Source organism: Akebia trifoliata, chromosome 7 (assembly GCF_017979445.1).
Source record: "Akebia trifoliata isolate Shusen 1 chromosome 7, ASM1797944v1, whole genome shotgun sequence".
Classification (NCBI taxonomy): Eukaryota; Viridiplantae; Streptophyta; class Magnoliopsida; order Ranunculales; family Lardizabalaceae; genus Akebia; species Akebia trifoliata.
In genome coordinates this window covers 30612899-30634700 of record NC_141381.1, presented here as the reverse complement: position 1 = coordinate 30634700, position 21802 = coordinate 30612899, and the positions used below count along the sequence as shown (strand labels likewise).

The 21802-nt window shown below is 35.3% G+C and overlaps 3 protein-coding genes across 4 annotated transcripts; 1 reads left to right on the top strand and 2 right to left on the bottom strand.

Moving 5' to 3' along the window:
* The first annotated feature begins 433 nt into the window (after positions 1-433).
* On the top strand, positions 434-5920 carry LOC147398972 (serine/threonine-protein phosphatase PP2A catalytic subunit-like). The gene is made up of 6 exons (XM_086448353.1): positions 434-1025; positions 3948-4062; positions 4406-4514; positions 4994-5071; positions 5156-5347; positions 5449-5920. Exons 1-6 carry the CDS (start codon positions 773-775, stop codon positions 5620-5622), a joined length of 921 nt encoding a protein of 306 aa, XP_086304479.1. The 5' UTR covers positions 434-772; the 3' UTR covers positions 5623-5920.
* Positions 5921-8430: 2510 nt separating this feature from the next.
* Positions 8431-10913, bottom strand: LOC147398971 (putative myosin-binding protein 5). Its single transcript, XM_086448350.1, has 3 exons — positions 9867-10913; positions 8904-9782; positions 8431-8821 (listed from the first exon to the last, which is right to left on the bottom strand). The coding sequence occupies exons 1-3, from the start codon at positions 10642-10644 to the stop codon at positions 8619-8621; spliced, it is 1860 nt and encodes a 619-aa protein (XP_086304476.1). The 5' UTR covers positions 10645-10913; the 3' UTR covers positions 8431-8618.
* Positions 10914-11929: 1016 nt separating this feature from the next.
* Positions 11930-19152, bottom strand: LOC147398970 (Pre-mRNA cleavage complex II protein family). 2 transcript variants are annotated; one of them, XM_086448352.1, is made up of 9 exons: positions 18889-19152; positions 18216-18313; positions 18060-18093; positions 16116-16285; positions 15751-15934; positions 15022-15169; positions 13975-14086; positions 12746-12873; positions 11930-12142 (listed from the first exon to the last, which is right to left on the bottom strand). In XM_086448352.1, exons 1-9 carry the CDS (start codon positions 19050-19052, stop codon positions 12089-12091), a joined length of 1092 nt encoding a protein of 363 aa, XP_086304478.1. In that variant the 5' UTR covers positions 19053-19152; the 3' UTR covers positions 11930-12088. The 2 variants fall into 2 exon arrangements, with proteins under 2 accessions (XP_086304478.1, XP_086304477.1); XM_086448351.1 differs by having other exon boundaries at positions 14989-15169; positions 18889-19150.
* Between the last annotated feature and the right edge of the window lie 2650 nt (positions 19153-21802).

Here is a 21802-nt window from a genome sequence, read left to right as displayed (position 1 = left end):
TTTAAATATCTTAAAAATGATTTAGAAGCAAAGTTGAAATTATAAAATATTTAAAGAGTTTTTCTCCCTTTTTAAAGTGAAAGAAAACTCTTTTTTTTTTCTATTATCTTCTCTTCAATTATTTTCTCTTCTCACCCCCACTTAACAATCCAAATAAGGAAAATTGAGAGAAATTCATTTATTTTCTTTTCTCTTCTCTTCTCTTATTTTAATTTATCTGAAATTAAACCCAGCGTTAGAATTATTTGGCGTGTCAATAAAATTTCTTATAGAATTTGGGAGATAATAAGCCTAAAGGTCTGTTTGATCGCGAAAAAAAAAAAAAGGCGGGAAAATGATTTTCCTTGAAAATTGTGAAAATTAGACCGACACGTGTCGAGCAGTAAAAGATTTTGTCTGTTTCAAATAAGAAGGGGTAGAGAGAGAGAGATTGAAAAGTTGATTTCATTAGGATTTGAGCTTCATTTGATTGGAGAGTTCGTCATTATTTATTTGTTTATAGAGAATGATTTTTATATTTGTATTAGAATGAGCGGAACAACCCCTCCCATGTTCTCTGGTTTTCTTCCATCCTCCTTGGATTTCTCGATCCGAATCCTAAGTCCTAAGTCCCAAACCTTTGCCCTAATATCTCTCTCTGATCTACGCTTTCGATGACTCTCTGATTCGATTGAATCCGACTCTTTATCGGTTCGTAGAAATCGATCTCTAGAGAATTCGCAACCAATCTTCATTTTCGATCGAATTGCGTTGCAGATCGGGAGAAGAAAAGATGCCTTCTCACGCGGATCTGGACCATCAGATCGAGCATCTGATGGAATGTAAACCTCTCTCAGAGGCGGAGGTGAAGAACTTGTGCGAGCAAGCGAGGGCGATCCTCGTTGAGGAATGGAATGTGCAGCCTGTGAGGTGCCCTGTTACGGTGTGTGGCGATATTCATGGACAGTTTCATGATTTAATCGAGCTCTTTCGGATCGGTGGAAATGCTCCCGACACCAATTATCTCTTTATGGGAGATTACGTAGGTCGGATTTATTTCTCGCTCTCTGTTCTTCTTTTTTCTCAATTCTTGATGATTCGATTTTTGTGTTTAGTATTTTGATTGATTTGTTGATGTTTGGATTGGTTTCCTCTGTTCGATCCAATGAGACTTTTGAGATATTTGCATGGTTTGCGCTTTTGTTTTAAAGATTTTGATGTGATCTGTTTTTATTTGGATATTTATTAACAGAGGATGGATTCCAAATTATTCGCGTATGAGTATAATTGAGGTTTTTCAGTTTGAATTTGAACATGATCAGATGCTTAAGTGTGATTTGATGTACAAAATCCGACTTAATGGTTGGTAAGTGACCCAATGAGTACTCAAAGATAGAACTTTTGACTCCTAAAAGTCATGAAATGGTATTTACCGAGATTAGGTGGTATCCTCTTATGTCAACTCTCTCTCTCTCTCTCTCTCTCTCTCTCTCTCTCTTCTTCTTCTTCTTCTTTTTTGGGGTATAAGCTAGCAAGTTAGGGGTTAGTAATTAGTTGATGAAGACGGGTTTCAAACTGAGGACGTGGCATCAACGTTCTCACAGACTTTAACCAACTTAGCAAGTTCGGACCTTCTTATGTTGTCTTTTTAGTGTTAGCTAATGGAGAAATCAATGGATTTTGCATTTCAAGTATTTTGTGATTGAAATATTAGGTTGCATCTTTTATATTTTAAATTTCAAATACACTATGGGAGTTATTAATCAGAGTCAATAGACAGTTGTACAATTGCATCTGATGAAATTATCTGAAAATTTTCACAACAGAACATAGTCACTAAATTCGTAAAATATAGCAGAATAGGAGGTGAGCCGATTTAATCGGTGATTAATCGGATGATATGTTGAATTGTCGATTAATGCCAAGCTTCACCATTTAATATAAAAAAGCCGGTTAATTCAGCTTTTAAAGTAACTCTATTATGTCTCCACCCCTATATATAATAAGGAAATTTATGTAATAATCCTGTTGTAGGGACTTCTTTTTAAATGCATTGACATTTGGGGCAGTACCTCAACGACCCAGTTGGTAAACATCTTAATTCTTAATGTCTCTCACCCATAAAATGATAAAAATCTTTCTTTTTTAACCCCTCCTCACCTTTCATTCTTGGTGCTTTCTCACCCCCATAAAATTCTTTCTTTCTTAATACCCCTTATCTTTCTTTCTTAATGCTTTTTCACCCTAGAAAAATCTTTTTTTCCTTAATATACCTCACCAATAAAACATACAAATTCAAATCATTGAGATGAACCATGCAAATAGTCATACTTAAACTTCTAAATCTTATGATTGATACCTTAACGTTTATCAAATATAGAAAATTATTTTTATATTATTATACATTTTTTAATCTGGATTTAATTTGTGGTATATGTGAAATATGTACCTATTTTAACGTTAAATAAAAAATATCAATTTTCTAGTCTCCGAAATTTTCCCGATTTTTTTCGAAAATTTTCTGAATGTGTCCAAATTAATTGAATTGAAGCCTTGCCAAATGATAACTGAATCCGAATTTTGTTAATGTGCTACAGAAGGGTGTATCTCTCCACAATTTTCTTCTTTGAGGTTTCTTTTATTTTTCCATTTTCTGTCACCTGCCACCAATCCATCACAGTCACTGCCGCAATGTGGTCTAAATTGAAGCTTCTTAGTCTTCGGGTAGGATCTATTGTAAAAGCTTGAGAAACCCAGGGTTTTGTAAAACTGTACTTAAATTGTCCCATGTTTTTCCTAGACATGGAATAAGGTTTATATGCCAGTGGGCCTTTTGATGGGTACTACGCTTCGACTCTACTCTCTAGCTGTCCCATTTTTAATTTTTTTTTGTCAGTGTAAAATTATATGAATAAAAGGAGATTACAAAAGAGAGAAAAAAAAGGGAGGCCGAGGTAGCCCCCAACCAAAGAAAACAACAGACATTAAAAACAAAAGGAAACAAAAAGAAACAAGCAACAACACTATGCATTACCTTCTCTACCTGTGAGTTTTTAGAATTTTGACAATAGAAGATTGTCATTTTGTCGATTTTTTTACCTTCTTATAGCTCAACAATCTAATCCTACTTCGTTTATCAATAAACAACCTGGTCCTACTTATTTCTCATTACTTTAAAAATAATGAAATCAATGGAACGCTCTCGCAATAGATTTCCTGTCATACTTCGAAAACACAGAGAAATTCGAGACGTGTAATTCAGTGCGAAACACGATTCACAGTTGGACCTTGACCTGGTTTTTGCCAAGATCGAGATCATTTGGGCAAGTCAGCTTGGTCTTTTGTGGGACTCAAAACCTTGACTAGATTACTCCATTCATAAAACCCAGTGTAAACGGATTTTCTATGAAAACATCGTGATCTTGGCATCCAATTTCAAAAGAAAATGTGATATTTTCATTAAAAAATCATTTTAATAAGTTATGGTTGAACCACTACTGCACAGTTTCATGGATTACCTAAAGGGCTTAAAGAAAAGTCGTGCAGATTCTTGTATGATTGAGTTAGCAATTAATAGCTATAGCTCAATGGTCCTTCTGAGATAAAGGACATGCTAATCTTTAAAAAAAATGGTCTCTCATAAAATGTTTTCTTTCATTTTCATTTTCATTTTTATTTTTTTGCTTTATTCTTTTATAATTTTCCAGGTATTTAGTCCAAGCCCTATAAATGTAGGGAAGTTCTTACTTGTGAAGAGGTATCATTTTCATTCATGGTATGTTAACAGGGCTGATTTCATTGTTTCTGTTCTCTTTGTTTTAGTTTTGACCAATAAATTCTGGAAGCTGTTCTATTGTGTCTTCATTGAAGTTGTATAGTTAGAAGTATGCCTTTTGCATCTCATTTAAATTTACATCCAAGAATTGTCTCCCCAATGCGATTGTTTTTATTTTCTTCTGTTTATGCAGATCGTGGATACTATTCTGTGGAGACTGTCACACTTTTAGTTGCCTTGAAAGTTCGTTACAGAGATAGAATTACAATTCTTAGAGGAAATCATGAGAGCCGGCAAATAACTCAAGTGTAAGACCTTTTTCTTTTTATTATGCTTATATTGATAGTTCAACGTGAAATTGCACTTTCTTCTCGCCTATGAATGATATAAAGTGTATCTAATCTGTATTGGGGAGTTCCATTAATTAATTCCTGATTAGAAGTCCTTACATTTCTTTGTATTCTAATTGATAGTATCTTATATAGTTGCTCAGGAAAAAATGATGCATTAATTAATGGAAGGCAAGGTTGAAGTTGCTGCCCTTTTAAGGGAGAAATGTGATCATGTGATCTTCTCTTATAATCTTTTCCACAGTAGCTTCAGTAGTCAACAGTTTTGGTTAATTACTAACCTGTAAGTTTCTGGTTTCAGGTATGGATTCTATGATGAGTGCTTGAGAAAATATGGAAATGCAAATGTCTGGAAGTATTTCACTGACCTTTTCGATTATCTACCCCTTACAGCTCTCATTGAGAGTCAGGTCAGATTTCTAGAATGGTCAACAACTCAATATCTTTTACCCTGATTTAGCTTAGAACCAGACTAGCCTTACTAAGTAAGATTTCAATTCTTACTAAGGGTCGTTGGGCTGACATGAATTATCACATTAGCAATCCAATACCACAGTCTTCTAGATTTCATTGAAAAACTCCATTGCTCAACAAAAAAAAAAAATTCAATTTTTTTTTTTTTTTTGAGCTTGATCCAAGGTGTTGAAAATGGATGGCTATCAAAGTCCAATTTTAAAAATGAAATTCAACGGTGAAAATTAACCATTTTTTTAATTCTCTTTTTTCAAAGTTCCCAGAATTTTGTCCTCTACAACTCTGTGGCATCAGATCATGTTTTCAGATGCCACAATGTGATGCGGTCAGGAAATTTTCCTTACTAAGTTATCAAGGAACGTGTTTTTCTTTAGCTTATGATCACTTTTGATAAGCATTTGTCGTGAACTTGTAGATCTTTTGTTTGCATGGTGGACTCTCTCCATCTCTGGACACATTAGATAACATCCGAGCCTTAGACCGTATACAAGAGGTATGCATACAGATTTCTCCTTGTCTGTCTTATACTTTTAATATTTTCTTTTCTGACGCTCTCTTTTTTTTTGGTGGGGTGTAGGTTCCACATGAAGGACCAATGTGCGATCTCTTGTGGTCTGATCCGGATGACCGATGTGGGTGGGGAATATCACCTCGGGGGGCCGGTTACACGTTCGGACAGGATATCGCCAGTCAATTCAACCATACCAATGGGCTTACCCTCATTGCAAGGGCCCATCAACTTGTTATGGAAGGTTACAACTGGTCTCAGGTGGGATGAAACCCATAGGACACAAGTAGTTCGAGCATGATCCGTTGTTTTTTTAATCTGATTTTTAGAAACCATGGTTCTTATATTGATTATTTTTGCAGGAGAAGAATGTGGTGACAGTATTCAGTGCACCAAACTACTGTTACCGATGCGGGAACATGGCAGCAATACTTGAAATTGGGGAGAATATGGATCAGAATTTTCTCCGCTTTGATCCAGCTCCCCGGCAGATTGAACCTGACACCACACGCAAGACTCCAGACTATTTTTTGTAATCTCCATATCTTCACCATCTATCAATCTCCGTATCTTCACCATCTATTGTGAATGATTCTGGTTTTCCACTGATTTCATGTGGATGTGTCTTCGAAACGAGTTCTCAAAAGTGGAGTGAAAAAGAAAAAAAAAATAGAGAGCATCATCATTCTTTTGTATGGGAGCTCTCCTGCTGTTCCTGCTGAGATATCTTTTGTTTAGGAAACTTTCAGGAAAGCAGCTTTACTTTGATAATTTGTCTTGTATTCTTAAAAGCAGGAAAGCAGCAATGACAACGTATTTCTTGTTTTATATAGATTTCATTTTGTATGAAAGAAGCTTGTCGTGCACACGACCGCCCCTAATTTTCAGTCTCTGTTAATAAACGAATTCCTAGGTGGTACTATTTCTACCGAAAGACAAAATCATCAATTTTTATTGATTTTTATTTTTTTTTATTTTAAGAAGAAAGTTATAGAGTTGAATCTTGATATTTGAAAACTTGTTTGTAACCCAAGTTGAACTATTTGAGGGCTCATGGAATTTTTTTTTTTTTTTTTTCTGTTTCTTGTAACAGTTGGGAAAAAGATACTAATCTGAACTTAACTCACCTCTTTAAAGACTGATTCTAGTCTGAATTTGACACAAACAAGTTTGGATTCTGTAATGAAGGGAAGAAGGATTTTGTGCTCCCAACCACTCAAACCTTTTGATTGAGTTTGAATCTCCATTAAAATTTGCAAGCAACATCACAAGAACCACACCTTAAAAAGAAAATTAAAAAAAAAAAAAAGAAGAAAAATTCCCACCAAGGTAATTAGAAGAAATTACGTTGCACTAATCCAGATCCAGATCCAAACCTGAACCAAAAAATCAAATTGTTTTGTTACATTTCAAGATTATCAAGCAAAATGTTTTTCAAAAAAGTTGTATTTTTGGGAAAACCCAATTCTAGAAAATACACATGTTTGATGAATTTATCCAGGGTAGGGTTTAGCAAATATTAATGGGTATTTTATGAAAACGAGTATGAACTTTATAAAACCTGGTAGGTGGCATGTGCAAACCCACAAACATCACAAAAATTAGGATTTATGTAGGATTAAATTTTTATAATTAATTTAAACGAATTACTTGAGAAATTCAATATAGATAAGCTTGTTATATATTAACTTCAAATCCAACATAAGGAATATTGGGAAAAACTTTTCTGTGAAAAATCCTAAAGAGAGAGCTTGCTTAGACTTGTCTACATTTTGATCTGTTGAAACGTTGAATCGAAAACGTTCAACAGTCCTTAACACCACATTAAAGATTATGGACCCTTCATTTCTGTAATAACAACTACTAAAAATATCATTTCTGCAAAATTTCAAGAAACTAAATTACATATATTTTCCCAATTATCCTACCAAATCTATGAGCTCAAATTGGTTCAGATCCCAACTAAGACCTCATGGTCTTGGCATGAAGTGAGACTGCTGGTGCAGTTCACGTTCACGAAATCCAAGCTAGTTTTAGGAGTATTGAGTTAACCCTTAGGATTGTGGTGAAGAAATTATTGGAATTTCAAGTGGCGATTCCTGTCCTTGGTGGGCCTAGCGGCCGAAGAACATCTCAGAGTCTTTGAGGACTGTGTTTTTGTTCTCATGTCATCAAGGAAAAAAAACTAAGTGGGAAATTGTTTTTTTAACTCTCTCTTTCCTGTTCTTATAGGTATTGTAAAGGGAAATAATTGCGCAACAATCTTAATCCTACATGTGTCTAAGCCGGCTAAATAGTACCTGACACAGATCAGCTTATGAGACCAGATCAGCCTACAAGGCACTGTCCAGTAGCATGCAGGGCAGGGCAGATCAGGCCTCAAGAAAACTACAATACTGTTGCGTGCACGTAAATCCCGGAAGGGATCTCTGTAGATAAGTTCGATTGATCCAACATATCCCGATTAGGTAAACAATCCCGCAGAACTAGCAAAAATCCCATGATGCAGCCTATAGAGGGGGAAACCCTAGGATAAGGTAGGGGGTTAAATAGCACAGTAAGCACTATTGAAATGGGGACTGGAGAGATCGAGAGCTAACCAGTACTGATTATTGTTCATCTGTTTCTCTAACTTGAACGTCAGAGTGTCTGTGGCAGGTATCAGGCCGCTGCGAAGAGGGAGGTGCTAGGAACAACTTCAGATCAAGGCGGGTTGGGACTATCAGAGCCGTCCACCAGATTCCAACCGCACAAGTATATTAAGATTCATACTCAATTATTTTCCCAAAAGTTTCGAAAATATAGAAGACAATGCCAATGACCGTTGTACTATAGAATGTAAATATTTAAGCACAGTTTATGAACAAAGGCTAACAACAACCCATTTCACCATAGCCATATGAATTGAGGTAGTGCAAGGTGAAGATTCTAAAAGAATGAGAAGAAGACCAAAGAGATTCAAGAGAATGTAGAGCGAGTAGTGAGAGCAAATACGAAGCATGGTTTTAAAACTCATTTTGACGTCTCGTCTAAGAACAAGATTGAGTCGTCTCGAACGAGTATTCCGATATGTTTGAGTCTTCTCATTCAACAATGAGACAAATGAACCATGATTTTCAATCTCATCCAATACGTTTGACTAGTCTATCTGTCTCATTGGTGGACAATACCGAGACGTTTCGGACAAGATTTTAAATCATGATACGAAGACACTAGAATTAACAAAAAAACATGATTTTAGACATAATTGAATGAAGAAACAATATTTTCTCATTGGACTCTATTTTGTGGGGATAAGGCTTTGATGATGATTATGATTGCCCATAGTTTATTCAAGATTCATATATACTCTTCGCTGTTTTAATTTATCACTGAGAGTAATAATCAATAGAGTATCATACAACATTTTACTTGAAACAAAAAACTTGAGTTGGCCCAAAAGATTCAAACACACCAACAATGGGGGAAAAAGAAAAAAAAAAGAGGAACTCTTGAAAGTAATTTCCATGAAAATGAATGTTATAACACAACCTCATTCGACAACACCCTCCAACGACCTCTTCTCTACATGTCGAAGCTCTCTCAGATGTCGAGCTATCTCCCCAAGCAGTTCTGTTCCTTCGTCACCTTTCTGTAGTGATTGAAAAGCGTGCTTTAAGAATTCCCTATCTTTCTCAAGAGTGTCCAATCTCTTACTAAGTCGAGCTATTTCTCGAGTTGTGTCACTTTCGTCTCCTGTTGTCAAAGAAAATAAACAAAATTAATCTTCAAACGATGTTACGGAAACAAGTTTCATTAACAAAGTCAAGTCCATTACCTCGGTCATCTTCTTTGAAATTGTTCGAAGAAGAGTGAATTTTCTGCAACATTCTCAACCTCTCTAGCAAATAGAGTCTCTCACCTTCGTGTTGTAAAAACGGTTCTTCAACCATTCCCCATCCATTTCGTACCCGTGATGGACACGTTTGATCAGAATCACTGTGCTCGAGATCTTCATCATTCACAACTTCGACATCAAAGTTAGCAGGAAGGCTTCCGCATTCAGATCTTCGACTAATAGACGAGTTAGACAAAGATTTGAACCTTTTATAATCTTCATCAGCCCAAGCCTTGCATCCCTCAATACTACCAAGTACCTCTTCACCTTCAACCCTTTGTCTATAAGTCTTCAACTCAGCCTCCAAGACCTTAACTTCCTCCTCTCTCTTGACAAGCAAATCCTTCATAACTTGCAAAGCTTCCTGGTCGTACTCCGCTTGCTCCTCCATCATTCTCTGATACTGCAATGCTTCCATCTGCATCGCTGCCTTCTCTGCTTGTAACCGAGTGATCATCGCCATTGCTTGATTTGCGGCAACCGCAGAAGCACTTCTCTCTTCGTCAAGTTCCATGTACAAAGCTATCAAAGACTTTCGATCCAAACGAACTTGTCTCTTCAAGCGATGCAATATGGTGTCACCGTCTCCTTCGTTTGCTACATTTCCCTCCAAAGACTCGGTATTCAACTCCATTTTTTCGGCCAACGGCCTCCTATGAAGCCTTGATTGCCACCTAGGACTAGCCGTAGCAGAATCCGGGAACGTGATTCCAAAAAACCTGTTTACTTTAATAAAACTAGGTGTCTTGCAACCATCATCATTTGAATCCTCACATTCCGTCAGCAATGCAACAGTAGCCGCTTTGGGGTCTTCCCTACCTACAACACCCACATAAATCACAAAAATAAATAATCACTTACAAAAATAGAAACATTATCTTGATTTTTTTTTTTTTCGCTCACCTTGATTATCTGGAATTAATGCACTCGAACCATTGTCGTCCTCTGGAATCTCCGATTCGGTGTCTGACATAAATTTGAGCTCTGTATAGTGTACATGAGGCAATGGATCGAATCCACGTGATTCCTCATTCTTCATTGACATTAATCCACGGGGAGAAGGAGCCGGAGTATGGGGAACAAGACCCTCATTTATTGCTTGAACCGGTACGTGATCCTGAACAAGTGCAGACGGAAATGAGGTTTTAATCCTTAGAGGCTCCCCACAACAAGAACACCGATGCATGCTGCTCTTCTCGACAAGCACCTGTTCCTTCTCCTTACCAGCAGGCAATCTCAAATGAATTTTTTGATCATCTTCAACGGAGCACTCGAGATCAGCACCCAAAATCCCCACCAAAGATTTATATGTATCACAATTTGATTTATTCTCTGTGGCAAAAGAAAGGAGACATCCTTCACACATCCATCGGATATCAGATAATCTATGATGAACGTGACAATATGCCAACGACGATACATCCTTCCTATGTGCTTCACAGATCGAATCATTGTAGTAGAAATCGGGATTTCTACGAACCAGAACGTGGTCAATTCTCGTGCAAAGCAAACATGGGATTTTTAATTCAAAGACGCGGGCAAATTCATTGGCGGCAAAAGCGATGAGACCATCAATAAACAAGATAATTATCAATACCCATTCGAGAACGGCATAAATGAAAAAATATAGAAATTTCCCAAACTTTTTTTCAACAAATTGCTTAAACGATCTCGTCTCCATATTCTAGAATCCAGAAAACAAAATTGCTCCAAATTCCAAATCAAAACTGAATTTTTTGTTAGATTGTTGAGAGATCAAAGAAGCAAAAAGATAAGATTATTATTCAGAGAGAATGAAATAGAAGATCATGATCTGGGAAGGTAGGAAGGACCAACCAAGATCACGATCTCCCTCTTTCTCTCTCTGTGAAGGGTGAGAGGTAGAGAGAGAGTTTTGTGGGGAGAGAATTTTTATTTTTTACTTTTATGTTCTTTCTCTCCCAATTCAAATGTCAGGTGGTCCAATCTTTTAGTTATAAATAGGAATTCTTATATAATAATGGGTTGTTGTTGCTAGGACCATTTTACCTAAAATAACGGTTCATCGTGCACTCCTCTTTCCTGATTATGTACAAACGTGCACATTATATAAACATACTTCAGACGTACTCCCTCAAGTTATACCAAATCAGATTCTTGTGGGGCTTTCATTGTTGGTGGTTAATTTCCATTATAAGTTTTTAAAAAATGAAAATTTTATAAATAAAAAACACTTTCCTTGCTAACTGGGTAAGATTTCAAGTCTTAGTGAACGTCGTTGGGCCACATGGATTACCATATTGGTAATCTAACACCATAGCCTTCTAGATTTCATTGAAAAATCCAGATTAAAATAAATAAATAATATGTTTTGAGCTTCATCCATGATGTTGAAAATAGACGGTTATCAAACTCCCAAATTTAAAATTAAAATTCAACAGTGAAAAATGAATTTTTTTTTTTTAATGAAAATTTTCTTCTTCAAAAGTTCTTAAAATTTTGTCCCCTGCATCCCTCTGGCATCAGATTATGTTTTTGGATGCGACAATGTCAGCTCACAACTCTTAGTAAGATTTGAAGTCTTACTAAGTTAGAAAGGATAGCCTGACTCTTTATAAATCCATGGGCATTATAAATAGGAGCCACCAGAAGATCACATCGTCGAAAACTAGATTGAAGTTGCAGCTAACATTAGAACGAGAGTCATGATAATATGATGCCCCACTCTGACACACACCCCTACGCCCCCATCACGGAACTGTAGATCATTTGCCTCGGGATACACAAGAAAAGATTTGTTGTTATGCGTATCCGGAGACAAATGATCTATGGTTCTGTGATGGGGTCATATGTCAGAGGGGGCGTCAGAAAATCATTAGGCTTAGAACAAACATCTTTGTATGAGACATGCAAGATAAGAGTTTTCCCTTTTTGAAACAAACTTCTCATTGCAATTCTTGAGACACTTCACTTGATTTAACATCTCATGAAGGAAATAAAATAGAACAGAGTTTATTAAGTTAAAAACATCAATGACAAAAATAAAATAGCATAAAAAGTTTCTTAAATTAAAAACAAATGCTGCGAAAGGGTTTAGAGAACAACGATTCCTGATGCTCAGCATATGTACATCCATGATCACAAGTCTAGTTTATAGGCAGTACATTTTCAGACATATAAGGTGACTTGAATCCCTGCACCTGCACAACATATAACTGTTAGAATAAGCCTAAACCCACATACACAATGCTAAGGTGTGATATTTAACCTTGGAGACCTACATGGAAACCGTTGAACGTTGATGGGTCCAAGGTCTCGTAAGTCCGTATTTTAATTTATGTCTGTGTCTAGATTTACCCAGCAAGAAACAGTAAATGCAGATCGAGATAAAAAAAAAATCCCCGTTTAGGAAAGAATGAAGTATCATACACTTTGTTTGGGTTGAGAGAAGTGAGCAGAAGAGAAACCCATTAAGAGAAGAGAGGAAATTCAGTTTCTCTCCACCGTGTTTGGATTGACAAGAGAGAAATTGGGACAACTTAGAAATTTTAAAATGTATTGGGAATTATGGAATATTTTAAAAGGATTTCTCTCCATTTCTCTCCAAATCACTTTTGGAGAGAGAAAACTCACCATTTTTCTCCTCTTCTCTCCCCACGTAACAATCCAAACAAGAGAAATGGAGAAAACTCATTTTTTTTTTATCTTCTCTTCTCTCCATTTCTCTCAATCCAAACACATCATAGGTTTGTGAATAAAGAAATCACGATACAGAGACCACTGCCATTAAAGAAAATATTTACCTGCAACAGAGAAGTAGGAATTTCGATAAATCCTTGAAGTAAAAGATCCACTTTTTCCAGATTGCTCTGTGGAACAGGTGTAAGCACATAGAGTAGATCTTTTGAAATGTCGATGCCTCTCACAATCCCTGATTAATAAAAGCGTAAAGTAAATGCAGAATATATATAGATTCAAGTTTCAGCTAAAGACAACTATTCTTCAGCTTTTACATTGAAATAAAGAGAAGCCCAGGTTACTGCTACCAGAAGGGAAAAAATGATTATTAAAACATTATTGTTCAGAAATTGTGTTCTATGACCAACAAATCTAAGAATCAGCTTCACTAGAAAAATAAACAAAAATGTAGTTCTAACTTTCCGTAACTCATATGGGAAAAATGCTTACATGTAATGCACACATATACTAAAGCCATATATATTGTATTATAATCAGTATTTGTAATGTAAGGGCACTATTCTACAAGGATGTAAGAAAGTTAATAATTTTGAATGATAGAAGAGGATATCGACATAAAATCTATTTATGCCGAAACTAGAGTTCTACCGTAGAATTTTAACTGAAGCAATAGTATTGGTAGGTCCTGATTGTAGCATAGTTCTTGGCTGGTCACTCTTGGAGGGACCCTATGATATCCTCTCTCATATCTCCTTCTTTGAATTTCTTAGCTTTGCTAGCTCTTCACAATAGAATCAATGTTTTACCGACCAAGAAAAAAACCACAGTGCTCCAATCAGCAGAAAATTGTTCATGTTGTGGATATATTTTCAGTCTAACTCACAGGGAAAAGTACTCCTGACGTGATTTTTGGAAAGTTATTATCTCTTGTAACTTATTCCACAACAATCCCTAGGCACCACATCAAACTAGTGTAGCCCATTCACTCTGTTACAATAATTTTCGGAAGTAGAAGCTCTCTCTTATCATCTTTTTCCTAGAAGCATCTAGATTTCAAACTAGATTTAGAAAGGAAATTATTTTTTTCATGTCTGGTGCCACTTAAGAATGTTTTCTCCCCAAAATGCTACATTATTCTATAGTGCTACGTAAAGCATCTCTAAAGTTCTTTAACCGGTCAAATATTTTGAACTAAGGCAGTACAAAAAAGAAAAGCATGCTATTAAAAACGTCAAGCAACTACTTAGAAGAGCTATAGTGAGAAGAGAAATCATTGATAAAAGTAAACATGAAGAATAAAAATAAAAATAACTACATGGGAAAGGGAACCTACCAAGACCAACACACCAGGGTTGACAAGGTTCGGATTCTTTAGACTTTGCGGAACTAACAGCAAGACCAACAATAGTTGCATTCAGACTATGGAAGATTTCACTTGTTGGAACCTAACATAAGAATGCAGACCATATAATTATCTAAAACATGAAAAATTGCTGTACCGTACACCTAAATATTTGAAATAAATATTCCATTTGAGAAGAGTTCCTTAAATATAATCATGGTCTGAGTAAATTTAAATTAACTGTGATAACATAAGAAATATTTTTTTATTCCAGATCCTGTACTGCCAAAGACAAATAATGTTCACATTTCCCCACTAACTATTGGTAAAGTCTCATAAGAATTTTTTTTAGATTCTTGGACCTAAACTCCCAGAGATACATTAATGACATTTGTTCCCACTAAGTAAGTCTTATTTATTTACTGTGGTCATGAATTCACCAACAGTTAGTGGAACACATGGTTTTATTGCATCTGAAGGAGTTGGGTTTGCAACCTGACTTCCATGAGTTGAACTCTTTTTTTAAATATATATATATATACAGGTCGGGTTCCGTAGACACATAAAGCTACTCATAAAGCTACAATGTTTTTGTCTTATATGGTTAAAAAGATTCGAAATAGACTGATTTTTGTGAAGATGATCTCTGTGGTGAGGGGATCATCCTTGCAAAAAATCATCCCATTCCAAAACTTCTAACCCCATCAAAACTGATTTACAAAAATTGGATGGTCTAAAATTTTTCAACTTGTAAACATGGGGCTAGAAGTTTCATAATCGGCTGATTTTTGGCAAGGATGATCTCCTCACCATAGAGATCATCCTCACAAAAAATCAGCCCATTCCAAACATTTTTGCCCATATAAGACAAAACACATTGTAGCTTTATGTGTTTACGGATCCTAATCCTATATATATATATATATATATATATATATATATATATATATAAATTGAACTTTCAGAAGTGACATTGCACCACTCCATTCTAGTGCTTTGGTTGACCTGGCAATGCAGATGTGAGATTTTGATGCTCGCTATAGGGACTTCATAAGGAGGATGAGAAGCCAAGGCATGAGCAAATTCCTTGATTGTGGTGATATTTAAGTCACTTGGAACGCATTGTCTGAAATAACCAATTATCCGTACATCCCGCATAAGCCGTGCATCCTTTTGTATTAACACCCTAAGGAACACAGAAGAGACGACAGAGTAAGAAACAAAAATTATGATCACAAATAATTCTCACATCCTTCCTAAAAGAAATAAAATCTAGATACATGTTATTGGAGGTGCATAATCATTGATTAAGCCTTGAAGCTCATAATTGTATTGGATTGTCTTGGAAGTACAGTACTGTTGACAAAATTGTGGGTGCCAGAGATTGCGGTCTCACTTGCAAATCAGAAATTACAACCCTGGGCACCAAAATCGTCATAAATCAATGGGCACCCTTTTGTAGATTTATAAAAGCTTCCAGGCTGATTATGGCCTTTATTGCAATATTCTCATAAATTAGGAAGACTTTAATCACTCTTTTTTGTTTAACCAAAGATGGTCATTTATTATTCTTAAAGTCCTTCCTTACTAACGTAGCTTGGCCACATTCTCACAGGAAAATAAAATCAAGAGTCGTTTATTATTCTAAAAAAAAGTGATCAAGTTTGTCTGTGTTACATCAAATTGCACAAATCATTCACATAAAAGTAGCACTGCAATAAATAAAAGATCAAATGATTGTCTAAGCACAGACATTTTATGACTTACGATCTATTTAAGGAGTCTCGGCGAGCTGCACCAATTTCAATCAGATTAACTAACTCTTTGTGATCTTCTTCTAACCAGAATGCCCCTCTTGGTAGATTCTTACTCTCGGCAGAAATGCGTATCTGAACCACATGAGTAGGAGCAATATATTTCAACATCTCCACCAATAAATCATAGCCGATACCTTGCACATGAGGGAAATGATGAAAATGTTAGGAGGCTCCTAGCAACCCATATATAGAAAACCACAAGAATTTAAAGCAACACAGATTGCATTATGAATGCTAAGCAACTCTCAGAATTATTCATAATAAAAATAAATAAATAAAATTAAAAGATTAAAAATGTGTAGAATTAAAACACACCTTTCACCCATCCAGGTGTATTAATAACAAGAGGCAACTGAGATTTTCCAGGATTTTCACTCTCATTAGATGTATAGTACTCGGCACGGAAATAATCATAGAGGGAAAATATATTATTTAAATAAGCTTTTGGATCCCTTTTCGAAGAAATGTCACCAAAGAAAAGGCACCTGCAAGACACAAAAAATTAATTTAGAGTGAGCATCGTAAACTTCTTCAATCAGAGCTGTCTGAGGAATAGAGACTACCTGCCCCTTAATAAAACAAACAAGTGGCGCTAAGCAAAATTAGGTTTTGTAATGAATCATCAATTACTCCTTCCACTTAGGACTGAACACCTTGAAGGACTCATACTTGAGATGATTGTTTCCCATGAAAAAATGAGACCCCAATAGCAATTACCACAGCCCTCCACTCCTTTACCCCCCACATTCTTTCCATTGTTCACTCATTCATCATATTCGTGTCTTTTCTCAATTGTCTATTTTATGTAGTATCAAGAAATCATGAGTCTAATGTAAGAATTTTATTTAAATGTTTCTCTTTTTGCCTACCTAGTTTACCACAAAATGATTGTGATTAAATCTCACGTTGGGCGGCTTAACAACCTAAATCAATCAGGTAAGGGAAGTTTCAAGGATCTTAGGGTTTACCAATTCAAAGAGCCACCTATAATTATATAAATTTAACAATTAATTTACTTGGTGTGACAAGGTTCCACATTCTCACACGAGTCGGGAAACTTTCTTCTATTTATTCATTTATTTCTTTTATAGGTGAGATACAACTTTATGTAATCAGGCTGTGGACCTCAGGTCCATGGATACATTATCCAAACTACTTCCCAAACCTTGACAGGTCTTCTGTATCGGCATTTTGTAATTAAAAACACTATTCAGCGAGCATGGAATCTTAATCTCATGGCTGATGAAAACACAGAACTGCCACAGAATATGGGCATGGGTCATGATTTATGCTTCTTACAGAAACCACCTTCCACATACCTTAAAATGCATAAAACTATCAAATTTTCGAAGCAAGCCCCGATACTAGAACAATTCATAAAGTTCACCTTCTGTATGCTCACTAAAACGTCCAAAAATACACTCCTTGAAGAATAGAAACATGAGATTTAACTTATCAGAAACACAAGGGAAAAATGAGATTCCAGCTCTTTCGAGCAATATTGGGAGCCTTTTGGTGAACTGGTGGTCAATAAGAAGGAACTTAGAGAGGTGAAGGGGGAGTAATTTTTCTCTGGAAATTGGAAGGTGTTAATCTACGGTGAGTTGACTATCTTCTAAGTAGACTCATTCGCTAGTGTATGTGTTTCTTCTTCTTCTCTCATTTTTTTTTTCTTTAATCTTTTTGGAAAAACCTCTTCCTTCTTGAAAACCCTTTCTTCTTAATAAAATCCCCTGTTATTGGGGTGAGAAGAAAGGTAAATGTGTCCTCAATCAATCAGCATAAGGAAGATTGAAATGAACTCTTGAAGAATATCCATGAAAGCCATAAAAGTACATTATGTATTTGGTGATCAAGGGTGATGCACTTGGGGCTCAGTCTCGGAAAAAAAAGAACTTTTTCTAACTTCCCAATCTTATTTCAGTACAGAAATCTCATACACTTCAATAAAACTACTTGGTTATAAATAAAAAATCACCTACACATCTTTTTTTTCTTTTTCATTTTTTTTGTAGGTAAGTTGGACTTGAATCCACAACCTCAAAGTTGCATTATAACATGTCGACCAACTGAGCTATGGGTCTAAGCCCATAGCTCCATGTGTGCTTTTTATAATCAAATTAAATACTATTTAAATACTTCCGTCTCTTTGTGTGTGCTTTATAATTCCACAACAAAAATGCAGCTAAAGAAATATTTCAGAGACCATCGTAATAATGATAAAATACATAAGCATAAAAGACAGATTCGTGAATGTACCTCTCGGGCGTTTTAAGACATTGAATTGAAAAATCTGAGAATGATAAATTAATCAGAAACAGAATAAATAAACTAATTGCATAATTCAGCTATTTGATTAGCCTGGTAACGAAACTAATCCCAAATTCCAAAAGAGAAAACTGATACAAGATATACCTGGAGTTTGTTTGTCAAACACTATAAGTGAGAGACAACCCGGAGGAGTAAACTCCGGCTGCCCAACATCTGTATCCAAATAAGCTACTTTTCTATACCTGGAAATAGAAAACAAGCAAAGAAACAAATAAGCTATGTTCTAGTAACCATGAAGAACAACACCAACTGTGACACAGTCCATCCGAAACACATAAAATTGTGATGATCGAGCCAAACCCAATCAATTTTTCCATGTTCGAATGTATGGGAACAGACCAATTCCATTAATACAGTCTAATAAGGTTAGATTTCTAGAAAAAAAAAAAAAATTGGTTAGAAAGTTTATAACTTTGAAAAATTAAGGGAAAATACAGAAACCCAATTCACTGTAGATGACTTAGAAGCATTTCAACTTGAAACAATTGCAAGTTTTCTATATAAAAAATCAAAATCAAAACTGATGGTTAAAAAGGATATAAGTATGAAAATTTGACGAAGAATACAGAAACCCAATTCACTGTTGATGGATTAGAAGCATTTAAACTAGAAGCAATTGCAAAATAACGCAATAAAATAAAATAAAAATCAAAACTGATGCTTAGAAAGACTATAATTCACTGTTGATGACTTAGAAACATTAAAACCTGAAGCAATTGCACAAAAAAAAAAAAGGAGAAGAGTTGGTTGTGCGAACCTTTGTAAGAGAGTGTTGAGGAGATGGCGGGAAAAGGTGGTTTTACCGCTATTTTTGGCGCCACAAATGAAAGCTATGGGAGGCGACGAAGTTGTTGAGTCGTGTGCTATGGAGTCCGCAGCTTGAGACCATGAGTCTGGTATCAATACCTGAGCCTCCCCCATCTCTCTCTCTCTCTCTCTCTCAGTCTCAATATATTTGTAGTGTTGTTGGGCACACTGTTCTCGTGATCGAAAACAGCTTTCTTGTTGCTCTGTAGGCTCTGTACATGGAAACAAAAACCATAGCCCATAGGTTAAAAGGTTGAGGTAATTAAGACAGACCACTCCGAGTTTTGGTGAATCTTTGCGATATCCCTGTTTTTCAAAATTTATGACATACCCCTTGACTGTAGTCTTCTATGAAAGATTAACATTAACGGACATCAATGCCCTTTCTTTCAACCTCTACCAAAACGTCCTTGATTGTTATTAGTATCATATTTTTCCTTCCAATGATCCATTTTCTTGCTTCCCCGAAAATCAATATCTCTAAAATTGAACTCATGATTGAATCAATTGAACAACTTTGTTGGTTTATGAACCTAAGGTTCAGAATTGCCTCTATTTGAAAGTTTGTACAATTTTTAGGAGTATTTTGATAATTAAAAATACTTGACTTGTCTTAGGATTCCATACATGTTTCAAGTTCATAAATCTTAAAAGTTGTATTATATTTTTGTAATTTTCATCAATAAAGAATTATCATCATTGTTCATGGATGTAGATAATTTTGTCGAATCACATAAATCTCTTCGTGTTCTGTTTTTTCTTTTTTCAATCTCAATAATTTATCAATCTTGATCGGTCAAAGGGAGAGAGTTTTTTCGCAACACACTTCACTTATTTGATTTGACTGATTTATGTTCAATAATAATAATAATAAATGTATAATTTTTTTCTTAAATTGTCTTCATTTATCTTTTTATAAAATAAAATTACAGACAAAATAAATGATAACTCACTGATTGCGCCAATTTTATCATAAAATTTGATCAAAACCATTTAGATCATCGGTGCAATCCAAATTTTTAAACAGTGCAAAAATATCTTTCTTGTTGTCGAGGGTAGAATGAAATTTGAAAAGGGGAGTACTTTGGGGTGAAAAACAGGGGCTTTCGAAGGGTATTTAGGTCATTATAAAATCTGGAAAAAGAACGAAGATCGAGGGGTGTCATTAATTTGAAAGCATAAGCGTATCTCGGATATTTATAAAACTTGTATGGGCATGGCTTCTAATTTACCAAAACCTAAACTTAATATGCTGTACAACTTGGCTGGACCGAGTTGGTTCGGCTGAGCGTTGGATGACTGACACATGTACATTAACAAGACTAGATTGTGTACATAGCCTGTCAAATAATATTTTGCTTATCTGACTCATCCAACTTGGGTTATTATGGACATAATTATTTATTCTAAGAATACGCATAAAATTATTCCTAATTATTTTATCTAGATTTTTTGGGTCAGATATGGATATGTGTCATATCCGATCCAATATCCATTGATCCGATATGGTAAATGCACAATAAGATGTATGTATAACTCAAATAAGGTTCTTCCATCTTCACAAATGAGGTATATATATTTGACTCAAATATTTGGATAGATATACTTCAAAAAAATTGGATAAATAGTTTGCATTGAATATGAATATTCTTAGCAAAAGTGGGTAAGAAATCGAATACACATATTCCAATATAGAGTTAGATAAGGATGCGGATGTATGCTTCAACCAACTCACATGCAACTCATTGCCAACTCTAGACGAGCCCTTGATCTGCAATGCCAGATTGAATAGAAAGTGACTAGTCATTACACCGAGTAGAACGGATTGCACCTTGTCGCTTAAAAAAATGCTTTTTGCATTTAATTGGTATTATTGTGCTCTCAAAGACAACAATTAGAAGAAAAAAAAAATGCTAGACTGCATTTGTTGGACACTGTGTTCGACACTACACTGACGTGGTAGTGTATATAGAACCATTGATTTTTTAACTTGTATCACGAGAAAATAAATCTATGGTTATTTGTTCATTATGACGTCAACACAGTATTGAACGCAATGTCCAATGAAGGTAGTGTATCACGACTCAAAAAACTATACTCATTGATGACACTTGAAGGTACTCTCAATGTCACCTATGACCAACTTTGGAAAAATCATTGGTGGCCCCAACAACTGGTATCAATGGTAATTTTTGCTATCATGCCATTGGGTGGTGATCCCACTTACGAGTTCAAATCAATACATTCTAAGAATAAATATTTGAATGTTAAGTCCCATCAATTGAATCACTTTTTTGAGAAAATACGAGATATCTAACTCATACAAGTAAAGAGATCTATTCAAGAGAGAGAGAGAGAGAGAGACTTTTCAGCCCGACGAGGATTGATTCTCTGCTGAGGGGTCACAACGCCTGGGTTTCCTTCTAAAAATAAATGGGTTTTGAGATAGGAAATAAGAGGACAAAGAAGGAAGAAAAAAATGTTATATTTATGTATTAAATAAATGCAACATATATTATATTTACTATTTAATAAAATTTGATTCGGTTCTAGGATTGTCTTGAACAAAAACCAAAATGATGACTAAATTTCCTTATAAAAATCAAGGAGTTTCGAGATACGAAAGAAGAGAATGAAGAAAGAAGAAAAAAATGTTATATTTATTTTCTAAATAAATGTAATATATATTATATTTATTATTTAATGAAATTTGATTCGGTCATAGTATTCTCTTGAACAATAATCAAACCGATAGTTATAAAACCAAATCAAACCAATTCGAACTGTCCTAGTTCAATCAGGTTCTTGGTTTGGTTCGATCCAATGCGCACCCTAGATTGAAATATTGAAGAGAAAAAAAAAAT

Bases quoted from the DNA above. Each gene is read 5' to 3' on its own strand.
- LOC147398971 (XM_086448350.1), bottom strand. From the start codon at position 10,644: ATGGAGACGAGATCGTTTAAGCAATTTGTTGAAAAAAAGTTTGGGAAA. The intron at 9,783-9,866 runs GTGAGCGAAAAA...TGGGTGTTGTAG, and splicing joins ATTAATTCCAGATAATCAAG to GTAGGGAAGACCCCAAAGCG. The intron at 8,822-8,903 runs GTAATGGACTTG...CTTTGACAACAG, and splicing joins TTTCAAAGAAGATGACCGAG to GAGACGAAAGTGACACAACT.
- LOC147398972 (XM_086448353.1), top strand. From the start codon at position 773: ATGCCTTCTCACGCGGATCTGGACCATCAGATCGAGCATCTGATGGAA. The intron at 1,026-3,947 runs GTCGGATTTATT...CTGTTTATGCAG, and splicing joins CTTTATGGGAGATTACGTAG to ATCGTGGATACTATTCTGTG. The intron at 4,515-4,993 runs GTCAGATTTCTA...GTGAACTTGTAG, and splicing joins CAGCTCTCATTGAGAGTCAG to ATCTTTTGTTTGCATGGTGG.
- LOC147398970 (XM_086448351.1), bottom strand. From the start codon at position 19,052: ATGGGGGAGGCTCAGGTATTGATACCAGACTCATGGTCTCAAGCTGCG. The intron at 15,170-15,750 runs GTAAGTCATAAA...TGTGTTCCTTAG, and splicing joins CGAGACTCCTTAAATAGATC to GGTGTTAATACAAAAGGATG. The intron at 12,143-12,745 runs GTAAATATTTTC...TATGTTGTGCAG, and splicing joins TTCCTACTTCTCTGTTGCAG to GTGCAGGGATTCAAGTCACC.